The sequence below is a fragment of the Zea mays genome, chromosome 2, assembly GCF_902167145.1.
Source record: "Zea mays cultivar B73 chromosome 2, Zm-B73-REFERENCE-NAM-5.0, whole genome shotgun sequence".
Classification (NCBI taxonomy): domain Eukaryota; kingdom Viridiplantae; phylum Streptophyta; class Magnoliopsida; order Poales; family Poaceae; genus Zea; species Zea mays.
The window spans coordinates 215,782,128-215,796,369 of NC_050097.1; the positions used below are offsets into that span (position 1 = coordinate 215,782,128).

Consider the following 14,242-nt stretch of genomic DNA (forward strand, 5'->3'; position numbering starts at 1 on the left):
CTCAACCTTAGGAATAATTCCCATCTCCCTATAATTAAATAACATAATCCTAAGCTCTTCACCCGCAAAAAGACTTCGCAATTCCCCCTCACCTGTACTCCCGGCGGCTGGCAAATACAATAGTTCCTGCCGACCAGCCCTACTCACACGAAGCCGACCTCCCTCCGCTTCACTCACTCTGCGTTTCGCAACCGCCCTTCGTTGCCGACGCCCAGTACTGGGACCAGGCACATCTTCTGTGTCCACAGCGTGCGGCGAGGTCTCCGCCCCAGCCACATCCAAAGCCGCAAAATAGTCCAAATCCTCCTCCGACGACTCCTCGGTCCACTCAACCGAGCTCCCAGAGTCAGCAAAATCAAAAACTCAGAAAATTCAGATGCAAATCCACCACATTCATTACCACCTTCCGCGGTCGAAGCCGCCAAAAATTTAGCAGTAGCGGTTGCGTGCGCAGGCCCAAAATCTTGAACCTGCGCAGCAACCAAAATTCAGTAACATATCCAAAATTCTCCAACCCTCTACACCCACTATGCCACCTGCGAAGGCCCTGACGTTGCGGGAGCCTCCGCCGTTGGCTCCGCCGTTGCCTCCGCTGTTGTTTCCGCAGCCACCACTGCGGGATCTTCAACACTCGGCGCAGCGGCTGCGGGGGCATCAGGCGCGCCTTCGTCCACCTTTGGGGGCCGGTCTTCGCCGGCCGCAGCGGATGCGGGGGCATCCGGTGCGTCTTCCGCGGTCCCCGGGGTTCGCTCCAGGGGGACCCCAGTCGCGGCCTCCGCCGGGGCCGGCTCCGGGTCAGGCAGCGCGCTGTTCAACGACCCGAAGTCGTCCACCCGCTCGCCACGCAACGCCTAAGACAAAACACGCAAAATTCAGCAAACACACGCACACCCCACATCCAACAAACGCCAAACAAACGAAAATGTTACCTGAGCCATCGCTGTCTCCGCCCGCTCCCTGACCACCTCGCGACCGTGCGGACCCCACATCCGGTCGTAGAGGGCCCCGGCAGATTCCTTCACCACGAGGTCTTCAACCTTATAAACATCTCGATCAAAATCTTCATCCGCCTGGTCAAAGACCTCGAAGTGCCGGCACCCTTCGCGGGAGAGCGCGTTCATCGCCCCCTCGCAGGTGACCAGGGAGGCGTACGACATGAACCCCCCCACGACAGTGGGGAGTTCCTGCAGTTCTTCCTGCACCCATTCCAGACAGCGAAGCCCGGGCTCTCGGTCCGGCACTTCGAAGTCACCGGTCCGCGCACCCAGCTCACGATATGTGTTCACAAGCTGTGTGCGCGTCCGTTCGGCCTCCGCGCGCATCGCGGCCTCGGCCCGCTCCACGCGGCTCTCCAGGGCGATGAGCCACTCCTGCAGCTGCTTGGCGCGCTCCCTGGCAATATTTCCCTCCGCTCGGGCCAGCTTGGCCTCCGCCTGCGAAGCTTGCGCCTTGACGAGGGCCTCGTTGGTCTCCCTTCTCTCCCCCGCCAACTGGCGCCGGAGGTCAGCCTTCTCTCCCTCCAGCGCGGCCACCTTGTCCGCCAGCTTGCGGCACTTGCTGTCGGCGGCCGATTTCTCTCGAACGGCGTCAGCATGTTGCGTCCGAAGTCTCTCGACTTCGGCAGACACAACTGCCGTAAAGGCCCCCAACGCCGTGCGGTTGGCGAAGTCAGCCACCTGGACAACACACATAAGACCGCAGTGCCGCTAAAAAAAGGGGGGGAGAGAGAGAGAGCGAAGTCCGGCTCAGCGGACCTGACTTAGCGACTCCACCACCTCCTTCAGCCGGCGGGACGCAGCGCCCGCCTCATCCCTCACAGCCGCGAGGGCCGCCACCTCGCCTCCGGCGCTAAGAGCTCCGCCCTTCGCCTTCGGCGCTGCGGCAGCAACCGCTGTCGCCGCGGCAGGCGCAACTATAACAAGTTGGCCTTCGTCTGACCCTGCAACGTATCAACGAAAAAATAATAATACATTTAAAAAAAGAGGGGAGCCAGCGACTTACCACCAAGATAGTCCTCCACACAAATGTCGGTGGCGAAGTCGGCGACACGCTTGCCAGCCGACGGCAACGCTCGGGCCGCCTTCGCGGCCTCCGCCACCCTGCTGGGCGGCGGCACAGCCTTCGCCGGTTTGGAGCCCCCGGCGCCTGCCGCTGTCTCTGGCGCCTTGCTAGATGCAGGGACGCCCGACTTCGCCGCCAGCGGCGGCTTGCCTCCGCCGAGGGCCGCAGCCTTCGCCGACCCTCGCTGCCTCTTCGGCCTAGCTTCAACAAGCCTGACAGCCGCCTGGCGCTTTTGTGCAGCCCCCTGGCGATCCTTGTCCATCACTGCCGACACAACAGCAGCAATATTCCGCCCGTAAGGAAAAACTCTCCATTTGCGAACCATGCGAGATGTAAAAACGTCCCCGCTGGCCGCGCGGGGGATAGGAACATTCCTAGGCCAGCAACCCCCGGTAACCTTCAGCATCCGAGCCGAAGACTCCCGGAGCTCGGGCGAAGACATCCTTTCCCCCGGGGTCGCGCATGTCCTCATCAACTCTCTAGCAAAGCCATCGGAAACCCCAAGTCCTCCCATGGCAGTACCTAGCTTCCTCTTCTTAGAGGATGGGGCGGCCGCCGGCGCAGGGTCGTCTTTAGTCTCCACCACCGGTTTCTTCCCTCGGCGGTTCGCATCATCTTGACCAGGATAGCCGTCATACGGCAGTTGGTTCAATTCGAAGACCCTGTTCAGACGGTCATTCAACAAGCGGATCTCCCAGCTGCGCTGGCCCTCTGTCCTCGGCACATAACGTCCAACAAGCCGCACCGCCCCATCCTCCGCCTCACGCACAAAGGCGGCCGGATCACGGTTTCGCAGATTTAGCGCGAAGGCGGGACTCCGCACCACCTCTCCACCGCGGAAAGGCATCTAGCGAGGGCATCCTTCGCCCAGCGCCCAACCATGCGCCAAGGGCCACACCCCGTACGCCACAAACTCTTCAACCAAGTCGCGCCCGCTGCTCTGGCCGGCGGCACACCGAAGGGCCCCTTCATCCACATCATCCTCCGCCACTTCAAAGGGCGGGTACACCGAGTAAAAATGAGAGCACATCTCGGACACGGGAAGTCCCTCATGGCCTTCGACGGTACCCTCAGCAACGTAAAACCAAAATTCATTCCAGTTGCCCCACTTGTTGCGGGCGCAAGGAACCAACTCGACTACCTGCATTGTGGTCTTGCCGGTCTTCGGCGTGAATGTGCAGGACCCAAACTGAGCAACTTCGTCCCCGATCATCCTCTTCTGCCAGTGTAAACAATAATGCTTCGCAAAAACTTCGACCGATGGCTGTCCGCCGTATGAAGTCGTCGCCCAGACATACTTCGACAGGGCCACCACGGCATTCGACGTCAGCTGATGTATTTGAACGTTGAATCTGCGCAGGACTTCGCTAACAAACCGGTGTGCAGGCAAGCAGAGACCGGCGGCGAAGAACGCCTCGAAAACAACCAACTCACCCTCCGGCTCGGGGACTTCCTCCGTCCCCGGGGCATGTGCAACTCCGCCGCCGAAGTAGCCCAACCGCTGCATATCCTCCACGCGGGCCGACGACATTCGCGACACGCCGAAATCAACAGAATCGCCGGCGCGCAACTCCTCCGCCACCAAACTACTCAGCGTCTCCTCCGACGAGGCGGCAGCCAGCGGCGAGGAACCGGCCGGCGGCGTAGCGGCAGCGGAAGAAGAGGAGGACGGCATCGCTACGTACCGTCGGCGGCGGCGGGCAGTCTGCTTCACTCGCGCCAGATCTCCGGCGAGCAGGAGCACGGCGAGCAGACGAGCAGCAAGACGACGGGCGGCTAGTGTTTTCGCGGAGCGCGGAAAGTAAAGTTCAAAAAGCGCCGGCCCCCGCCCCCTTTTATAGGCAGGGCGCGGCTCTTCGGGAAACCCGCAATCCAACAGGGCGCGGCGCTTCGGGAAACCCGCAACCCAACAGTACGCCGTCAATCAACGGTCACATCAAAAACCCCCGCGGAACCACTTCGAGCGAGGGCAGCGTCTCCGCCATCTAGCGACGTCTTGGCACCAGGTGACTTTGTCGAACTGGTCCCTCGGAGGGCAAATGTTGGGGCGAAGGCAGAAACGCCACCCTTCGCTAGAAGTCTCCGCTGCTTAGCCGCTGCTCTGACAGAGACAAAGCAGGCAGGGACACCCTTCGCTTGATCGAGGGGGACGAAGACCGGCGACGAAGGCATCCCACAGTGCGGCCTCGTCCAGCTCAGAGGCCCACGTGCGATCCGGCCCATTGTAACGGGCCCTGCGTAGCCGCCGCGTGTTACGAGCCTAATTTGTAAAGGCATCCCTGTAATTACAGTCTGTAACCCTGCTTTATGGGAATATTCTGGGGATAACCTAGGTAGCTGAGGGCACATGCGTCCTTAACACAAGGCGCTGGGCGTTTAGGTACCTATAAATACCCCTGTACAGTGCCTGTGGGAGGCCAGATCAACAGAGCTATTGCCTTCTAGCACGTAACCCTGTTGCCACCACCGTTCACCCTTGTTGGCCTCCTTGCGATTGAGTGCAAGTTCCAACAACGACAGAGGAAACATACGAGACACAAGATATAGGGTTGGGCCTCTGGCCTCTTTCTGATCTCTGTATTATGAGGGGGTGTACAAGTTCCTTATATAGACATGTAAGACCCCTCAGGGGCAAAGCAGGTATTTGCCCACATAACCCTAACTAGGGTTACTTAACACTCCCCCTTGGGCGAATACCGCGACCAACACATGCCTCGTTAAAACTCCGAAAAACCCAGTGGGAAAAATGTGGAGAAAGAGTGCATGGTGATACAAATTGCATTTTTGCACTTTGTTGCCTCGTTAAAAAACCTCATGTGAGAAACTTCAAGAAAACTCACCAAGGGAAAAAAGAGTACAACAACTGTCATCGGGACAGATTTCGATCCTTTGGGATCTAGATTCTATCGAATCTTCTACAAGGGCTAACTTTAGAAATGTGCTCCCCTGATCCTTGCAAAACCGTATCAATAAGGCAAAACATCTTCTTCTAGAAGTATATGCACATAAAGATTTAGCAAACGGATTGCATATCCTTGCAAGGACTATTTCAGGAACTTTACCTCTACTCACTTCTAGGATATACGAGGTAAGTGCACGTATCAATATAAATAAGCCACTTTGACTGATGGTGTTCGATCGACTAGATCTATATATATGATAGAAAGTTCCATAAAGGTTCACATATTGATCATCAAGCTCACGCCTTCAGGGCATAGAATATGACAATTATTGTCTCACGGTTGTGATCAATATAAGAATTCGCTCCCCCTGACGATGACATCTGTTAAAGTCGTTATCCCTCATAACTCAAGCATATTCTTCAAGATATATGTCTCATTGTTCATCTGGAATAACGAGAATGGATGAGGTTGGGATGCTATCATTTTCTATCTTACACCACAATTTATACATAGTTGTGCAAAGCAAATAACATGTCCTTCAATAGGACTTAGGGGATAATATAGTTGCAATAGTACATATTCTAAATATGACACATCGCTCGAGGCGTTCATCCATTGCAACATCTATGATGGTGTCACAAAAGTCCATCTAAGATCGTAATCCATCAGGGATTTTTCATCGATCAGATACAACGTTATAGTTTGTCATTCTGGCATAATGGGGATATTTTGCCAGTAACACCTAAACCTTATAGGTTTCTGCCATCAGGGCTTTAGAGGATACCGTAATTCCACATCTAGTAGAAATTACCATGAGTAAAACTCATGGAATGCACATGTGCTTATTCGGTGAACTTCAAGTCCTTTGGTACCTCCTTATTCCTTTTCGGGTCTGTATGGGTCTTTATCCCTTTATAGGGATTATCAAACTTTGGTGTTCAACACAGACTTTGTTTCTTCTGGATAGGTTCCATCTGGGAACGATAGTCTCAACTAGGAGATATTCTCCCTACATGGGAGAGTGATCATTCATTAGGAATGTATTATTCGGTATAAGATTTATATGTTGCATATTTATAATTCAAAGATATGAGTCCTCCTAAGATCTCATGACGGATCTTCAGAATCCTATTAACTGCATATTTTAAATCATGTCATTTGCCAGATATATTACATAGCGGAACAATGTTTATTCAACACATACGTGGGATGGGTCTCTCACAAGACCACTTCAACCATCGCATTCACCACACATTATTTCAACAGTGCCCATAAATGTCCGAACTTCAAGCTCGCGACTTTCATTTTGCGATTATTGGTTCAGCCTCGATTGCATTTATCAATGACCCGATAAGAGAGCTTAAAGCACTCACGTGTCGACATATTTGTCTCCCACATTTAATAATGATCTCCGTTATTTCCCAAAACGAAAGATTCATTGTTCCGTAATCCCAGCACAATGATATTGCGCGCATTGCTAGGAATTTCATCATCAAGATGAACCTCTTCATGAGGCAAATCACCATCAGGGTGAATTAATCGGATTAGAGTTATCACAGACCACGTGAATCTGCAATCAGAACATATGCTTTGACTAAGGCTAATGGACCATATTCGCAGGCGTCCCCGAGAATAGATCAAATACCAATAAGTCAAATGTGGATATGATATTAATCCCGGGTATATCCACATCTACATCAGGTAGAAGCATTCAGACCAATATGGTTACTCCTCAGCGATTTCTGGCAAACTCCATTTACACAGGAGTATACACCGAACGACAGGTTCAGTTTGACTTTTGTGCGTTTAATAGAATATTGAGGTATTACATTATATGGGCATTCCTCCCCCTAATGCCGAGATGTTCTAAAAGCATACAGATAAAATCCCCAACCACAATCATCCAGTTGTGGGCAATGTATGCTATTGTGGTGATGTATTTGGGAAATCTTACGCACATTACAGATAGGGGTTTTATGCAGTGAGCTTTGGACTTAGATAAATGTAGTGGCATGAATACTACATATTTGTCCTTCAACGTGAAGGATTAGTCTCAACTTCCAGCAAGACACGCAACAACAAGTCGCTTTGTGGTTACAATTCTGCAAACTTGCTGTTATTATCACCAAATATATAGTCAATCATCAGGATTTAGACTGATACGCGCAACAATATGTTAGCCATAAAAACAAAATACTTTAGGGCTCATGCACACCATTTGTCGTTTGGAGCAAGTAGTTGACTTCAGATCAACAAGGACAATGACCATCAGGTCTAGGGCTCACAAGAACATTCATTGGTTGCATTGTGCTTTCAAGCACATAGGAGAATTTGCGCATATATAATGGTGGTAAAGTGCACGGTATCAGGCCAATGCTGCCAAGCAGAGATTTTTTATATACAGAGATGTATAGTCCAGCTCGTTTTTATCATTGCCCATGGATTACCCAATTACTCATACCATTCTGAAATTGGGTATCGATTTATGCAATATTTTTAGGTATTATAATTTTGAGAGAGAACTTATAACAATAATTGATTATTTGTGGTGTTGCCAGCAGGGCAAACATTTCTCCTCATATTATATACCAAATTGTTCTATAAAGCATTATTTCGATCTCTTCATTGTTCAACAAAAAAAGAAGCTTTGGAATAGAACATACAAGGCCAAGAATTCGTTTTATCTGGGAAAAACCACTTGATTGCTAAGCTTTCGATTAAGCAAATGGTGATAACTGCTTGGCAATAGCGAAACAAGACCGTTATCCGTCTGGGACCAGCTTCAACAACAGATAGTAGTGCTCTCATAAGAAGAAATCATCAGGAGTAGAGAGGATACAACAGGTCTCCACAAGATCCTCATATTTATATCACAAATTATCATCACTAATAGTATAGTGGTCAAGACATATGACTCTTCTGGCTCCGAGGACCAATGACATGTTAATGTCTAATCTAGCTTCAAGCTCTGTGGTGATGTGGGATTTCATAGTTATTTGTCTACTCTTCTCACTTCTGGTAGATCGGAGGTAGGTAATGGTAAGCACGCCAAAGGGTGGAATTCAATGTAGTTCGACTACATAAACCCCAGGTATGTGTCCATTCAGGACCGACCTTTACCATTTAGCTTACAGTGTATACCAAATTGTCAAAGGACTATCCCGAGTCAATTCAGTGACTATAAGTATTTACAATTCCGAGAGATGTATGCGACACAGACATAGATGTCCTAGATAGAACGAGTAAAGTGGTTCGACGGGAACACACTACGGTTTTCACACCAACATAGTGAAAAAATTCTCAGAATAACCTCTCGGTATACTCGCAACTTCGTGTTGCTGGCCATTACATGTCCTTTTATCTCATAGTTTGCTTCATGTCATTTAGCGACAAAGAGAGCAATGTGCTAACATCTGGTTGAGCAATGTATGGCTTATATTTAGTCTTAAATCATTTGGTAAGGCCTTTTGCTTACTAATAGAATCCCAATTTGTGATGTCTTCTATGCCAAAAAGGCTTTCATGCATTATATTATATATCTTCGGGTTACTTCGGGTAAAACTTTATGCATGAGAAGAGAGCAAAGAATTAACTTATCTGTGTTTCATTGTATTTCAATTTAATTTCCTAGATTTTCAAGCACTATAGAGCTTGATATAATTGTTAAGGCCACTTGGCGATATATATAAATATATGATGCCACACAACACAATCAAACAAAATATAGAGCGAAAACAAAATTATTTACGAAGGTTGCACATAATGTGACTTCAGGGGCTTGAACAACCCACCACAATCTACGCGAGTACAAGCTCTAGTATATCTGGCGTAAACGCGTGTGCGACCATCAGGGCTACGACAACACAACAAGCCTTCGTAATATGCGCAACAGGCACAATTATGGCTCGGTAATTGGGGTACACGATAAATTCACGCAACAGGCGCAATTGTGGCTCGCGGCAGACAGACAGTGCCTACAGGGCATGCGAAAAATAAGCGACTCTGCGATGGCGGTTCGACTCAACGGGAGCTGTCCGATTAAACGAGAGTGCTACATAACAATCACATGACGCAGCCAAGTTCGGACGACACAAATACTGCGTCGTGTTGCCAGGGCGCAGCCAATGCCAAAACTCAGTCGATAAATAGCGCAACCTCATCGGTGTGCCCGAGTATCCACTATACAATTTAATCGCTCGTCGTGAGTCTGAAGCTCAACGCAACACAAATATTTAGAGCGATTTAAGTATGCACAAAATATAACCTTCGTATGCATTTTAATACTTTTTTGCTTATTATTTACGATGGGAATAAAAGCAGAAAAAATCAGAATTAATATACATTAGATGCAAAGGACATTTTCTATATTTAAGTGTGTATTATGCTACTAATTATTTACGACGGGAAATAATTAGTTTCTGTATAAATAAAAAGAAACGATGAAAGATATACGAAGACTAAAAAATGGACTGCAGATCCGATTAAGGGCTTGTTCGGTTATTTTCAATCCATATGGATTGGAGGGGATTGATACGGATTAGAGGGGATTTTGACTTACTAGGGATTGAAACCCCCTCAACCCCCCTCAATCCATATGGATTGGGATAGAACCGAACAAGCCCTAAAGAATTTGGCAACTGCTTATAGAACACAGCAGGTCAGCGAATGCCAATTGCCATCACATGCAGATGCAGAGGTCCTGGACTGCCTGCGTCGGGAGGGGGTGGGTTTGAATTTTCATCTACTTGGCCATGTAGAGGTACTAGACTGTCCTGCATGCACGCATGCAAAAAAAAATTCTTTTTTTTGTTTTCTTTACGGAAGCGACGCTCAACTGCCAGCCGCTCGACTGGAAGAGAATAGCGCGCGGCCGTTTCGGGAGCAGGAGCGTTTCCAACGGGTTAGCCGCTTGGTTGACCGGCTCACCAGGGCCATCGTCCCGTGAATTGCTCGTAATTCCATGGTCTCCGGCGTGGCGTACAACGACATGATACCTGCCTCGAGAGAGCGGAGGTGCTTGCTCGGTGGAGCGGACGCAGCCGACCACCGCATGCCCGTGACGCACGAGCTCGACCGTCAGGGTCCGGCCCAGGGCCCAGGCCACTGACCCCGTGATGAGCACTGTCCTGGCCCCGTCGCCGCCGTCATGCACTCCACTCCACTCGCTCGCTGCGCCATGCGACGCTTCAGGTGCGTGTGGCTGAGTAGCCGTCGGCTACTGCGCAGGGCTCCGGCTAGCACGCGTTCTCTTCCAATAAACAATATAGAACAGTAGATCTAAATGTGCCGAGAAAGACATACAACTTTATTGTGTAGAGAAATCGAAGCCTGTCGCGTAGGACAGTTCGGCTAGGCCGGAAGACCTGCCGGCTTGACGAAGAGTTGATGCAGATCTGATCTCGCAGCAACGTTGAGGTAGAGCGTGCTGATAACGTGTTGAGAACTACGTTACCACGAATCACCAGATCCGCTCCCTTCCCTCCCGTCAGCAGTAGAGGCACAAGAAGTTGTAGAAGACCCGTCTCCCTTCACATATACACTACAGAGGAAACACACGAGACACAAGATATAGGGTTGGGCCTCTGGCCTCTTTCTAATCTCTGTATTATGAGAGGGTGTACAAGTTCCTTATATAGACATGTAAGACCCCTCAGAGGCAAAACAGGTATTTGCCCACATAACCCTAACTAGGGTTACTTAACACAATCCATCCGAAGGTTTCTGTCCGTTTGATTGATGGCCGAGACGGATGTGATGGATGGCATTGGTAGGCTGCGTGGGCTGGTGATCGGGCCTGCTGGCGCCTAGGACAAGCAGGCAGGGGAATTCTGTTATTTGGGCTAAAAATCTCTCCAACCTACCTCCCCCGGCCGGCCCAATTCGTACTTGTGGCCCTTTCCATCCCACAGCAGCCTGTATTTGAGTCCAGGAAGAATTTCCTCACAGATTATCCTGGTTGCCGATGAACCTTGTGTGTGACTGGTGATAGTTAGTATATCGTTACTGCCAGCTGATGCCCATCTGCGCCGCGCATATACCACCAGGTAGCAGGCAGCTCAGCTGGGGTCTCCGACATATGAGCATTTGGCCACAAGCACACAACTCGCTATCGCGACACTGGCTGCTTGTCCTTGTCTTCCTCTCTCCCCGCAAAGGCCGCAGATCCATAGCTGCGACTGCGGACGAGCATCGCCATGTAGCCCGCTGCGATGTTTCGTCCAAACAGGCAAAGCAACAAAAACACACTCCAACGGACACGTGGTGCCAGCCGGATGCCAGATTGCCAGGCCAGCCCGTTCGGTCCGGACACGGGCATGAAGAAGACGGGCGGCGGATCTCATTATCCAAAAAAAAAAAAGGACGCGATGGTGGGGTCATGTACAATGGGCGGAATAAAGATATAAATAAATCATCTCGATGAGGTGGCAGTGGTACAGGAAATTAAAGAAGAGAATAGTAGAAAGAATCCGAGGCGGCGGCGGTACGTCCGCACGTAGCACCGGCACCCAAAACGTGAGTGGCACTGACTGCACTAGTACTACTACATACACGAGGCCCGGTTAAAAAACGGACAAGAGTACAACCGTCAGCCGGCGGCATCCATGGAAGTTGAGCGCGCGCGGCGCACCGGCTGCATCTTCCGCGTCGGAGTTCTGTCGTCGTCACGGCGGGCGGACCCAGGCAGCATGATGTGCCGTGCCTAGTCGAGCAGGCCGACGAGGCCCAGCGCCAGCGCGCCCGCTGCCATGATTCCGCCTGCCACGGTCCTTCCAGCGGCCTGCACATTTCACCAACATCGAGGCATGCGTCAGTCACCGACGTTGTAGTTGTAGCCAAAAATATATATATTTATACAGTGACCTGCCACACCAGTCACTAAACGATATTTATACAGCGGCTCGCTGCTCACGCGCCTTAGGGCATGTACAGTGGAGAGACACCAAAACGGTTCTCCAAGCACAAGAGACAACTAAGAGAATCTATTGTATAATGGAGTGTCTATAAACGTAGTCTATTAATAAATACAGAATGAAATGTATTTGTATAGCATCAGATCGATAGAACAGACGACAAATTCGTACAGTGGGAAGTGATGCGTCTGTTGTTACTTGGTTTACGAGACAGAGGCGTCTCTTCATTGAGAGACGGCTCTAAGATTTTTTTGAAAATAACCCTCTAAAACACCTTAAGAGCCCCCACATTAAACACCACTGTACATGCCCTTATTTACTGACCGTTACTAAAAAAATATTTATACAGCGGCCCAGATTCCGGATTCGGGGGCGAGGAATTCCGATAAGAACATCGAAGTTTCTCCCCGATGTAACCGGGAAAAATCCTTCCCGACAGATAAACGGGGAACGGTGATGGGAAGACATTACTCGTCTCTGTCCTTGTCCTCGCTGAGAGCAGTTAAACGTATATATAATGATGTTTTTATATACTATAAAAATAAATAATTATATTGTTATGAGATAACTCTTTGTTCAAATATATTTATTTTAATGTATATATAATGATTTTCTAGCATCTGACAACATATATAAGTGATAATATTTTATATTAATAATAAAAAAATATGTTATAATTATAATTTAATCCGAGACGGAATACATAACAGGTATTTATATCAACGGAATGGTGATCCGCAAGTGTTGTGGGATCAAAACTTTTTTTTTTGTCACGGATAGTCACGTGAGTGACGCCTGGCTGCTCAGTCTCCTTACTGACCGTTACTTATTACAGTACTACTACTTTGCAAAGAAGCTTCCAGAAAGCAGGGTTGTTTAGTGACTGCACCGTACACAAACGCACTGTGCAAAAAAACATTTTAATACTGTACGACGTACTGTACGTGATGGAATACTAAATGCGACAGCTCTCATCAAATGCCGCATTAACAATGTCCGTGACAAGGCTGGAATCACATGCGCCCATGGCCGACATGTCGGTGTAGTTTGGTGCTCAAACCTAATTTTTTCACTCGTTATGGTCACAGGTCTGGTGATGCTGCTCCTACTAAACAATCATTTGTCAAATCAATTGGCTATTGCTTTATCTCACTGTCAGACGTGATTGGTGATGTTGTAACGATAGCGTCGATTTTTTTTTACTCTAACCTCGGTGTAAAACGAGCAGCTGGAAACTGTAATTCAGGCACGCAATGGGATGGGGTTTCAAATGATGGAAACTGGAAGAGCTGAGCAGCAGTGGGCAACGAACGTACCGCGGTGTCGGCGGCGGCGGCGTCGCCGACCGGGCCGGGCGCGTCGGCTTCGCTGGCTGAGGGCGCCTTAGCCTTGGAGTGCTTGGAGCTGGTGGGTGCCTCGGCGACGACGGGGGCGGGGGCTGGGGCCTTGGACTTCTTCTTCTTGTTCTTGGAGGACGAGGAGGGCTTCTTCTTCTTCTTGGACGGCGCGGGCGCGGGGACCTCGGCGGGCTTGGTGGGCGGGGAGGCGGGGGCGGGGGCAGGGGGCGAGGCGGCTGGCGGCAGCTCGGCCACCGGCGGGGAGGCGGCGGGGGCGGGCGGGGTGGCCTTGGCCTTGGGCGCCGGTGCGGGAGGGGACGCCTTGGGCGGCGACGCGGCGGGAGCCAGGGTGGCTGGCGGGGTCGCGGCGGGCGCGGGGGTGGCAGGGGTGGTGGGCGGCGCGGCGGCCGGGGCCAGGGTGGCGGGGGTGGTGGGCGGCGCCGCGGCTGGCGCGGGCGTCTTCTTGGACGGGGTCGCCGGTGGGTTGGTGGTGGCGGCCGGTGCGGTGGCCGGGGCCGGGGTGGATTTCTGCGCCACGGCCGAGTGCACGGCTACGAGGCACAGCAGCGCCAGGCAGAGAGCGCCGGCGCGCGCCATTGCTGCAATGGTGGTGTGTGACGTGCGGTCTGCTGCTCTGCGCTGCCTCGGGCGTCTCTGCTGCAGCGGTTGGAGTCGCAGGGAGAGAGTGGGAGGGATAAATAGCAGCGGCGGCAGCCGGCAGGGAAGGGAAGGAAAGCGAAGCGGAGGCCAGCCAGGAGATGGAGCGGCGGGATTTTCACAACTGGCGGTGGGCCCGCGGGGCCATGTGCAGGGTGGGGACGCCCGCGCCGGTTGGTGGCACGCGTTCACGTGGGTCGATGGACCGATGAGTTGTGTTCGTGCTGTGCAGTGCAGGACGGGGTGACCAGACCACTGTGGTTTGTTGTGGGGTAGGAAGGAGCCGTTTGTTTTGGGCAGTCGGTGCAGTGGACACGCACGCGTCGGGACGCAGCGGTTCACAGACGAGAGGAGAGGGTGTACGTGTACAGGG

The 14,242-nt window shown here is 51.2% G+C and overlaps 1 protein-coding gene across 1 annotated transcript; it reads right to left on the bottom strand.

Annotated features, from left to right (window-relative positions):
- Nucleotides 1-11,341: 11,341 nt before the first annotated feature.
- Nucleotides 11,342-13,963, bottom strand: LOC103647801 (classical arabinogalactan protein 4). Its single transcript, XM_008672310.4, has 2 exons — nucleotides 13,192-13,963; nucleotides 11,342-11,742 (listed from the first exon to the last, which is right to left on the bottom strand). The coding sequence occupies exons 1-2, from the start codon at nucleotides 13,807-13,809 to the stop codon at nucleotides 11,665-11,667; spliced, it is 696 nt and encodes a 231-aa protein (XP_008670532.1). The 5' UTR covers nucleotides 13,810-13,963; the 3' UTR covers nucleotides 11,342-11,664.
- Nucleotides 13,964-14,242: the final 279 nt, after the last annotated feature.

Excerpts from the sequence above, each read along its gene's own strand:
- LOC103647801 (XM_008672310.4), bottom strand. The coding sequence starts at position 13,809 with ATGGCGCGCGCCGGCGCTCTCTGCCTGGCGCTGCTGTGCCTCGTAGCC. Across the intron at positions 11,743-13,191 it reads CCGCCGCCGCCGACACCGCG|GCCGCTGGAAGGACCGTGGC; the intron begins GTACGTTCGTTG and ends TGAAATGTGCAG.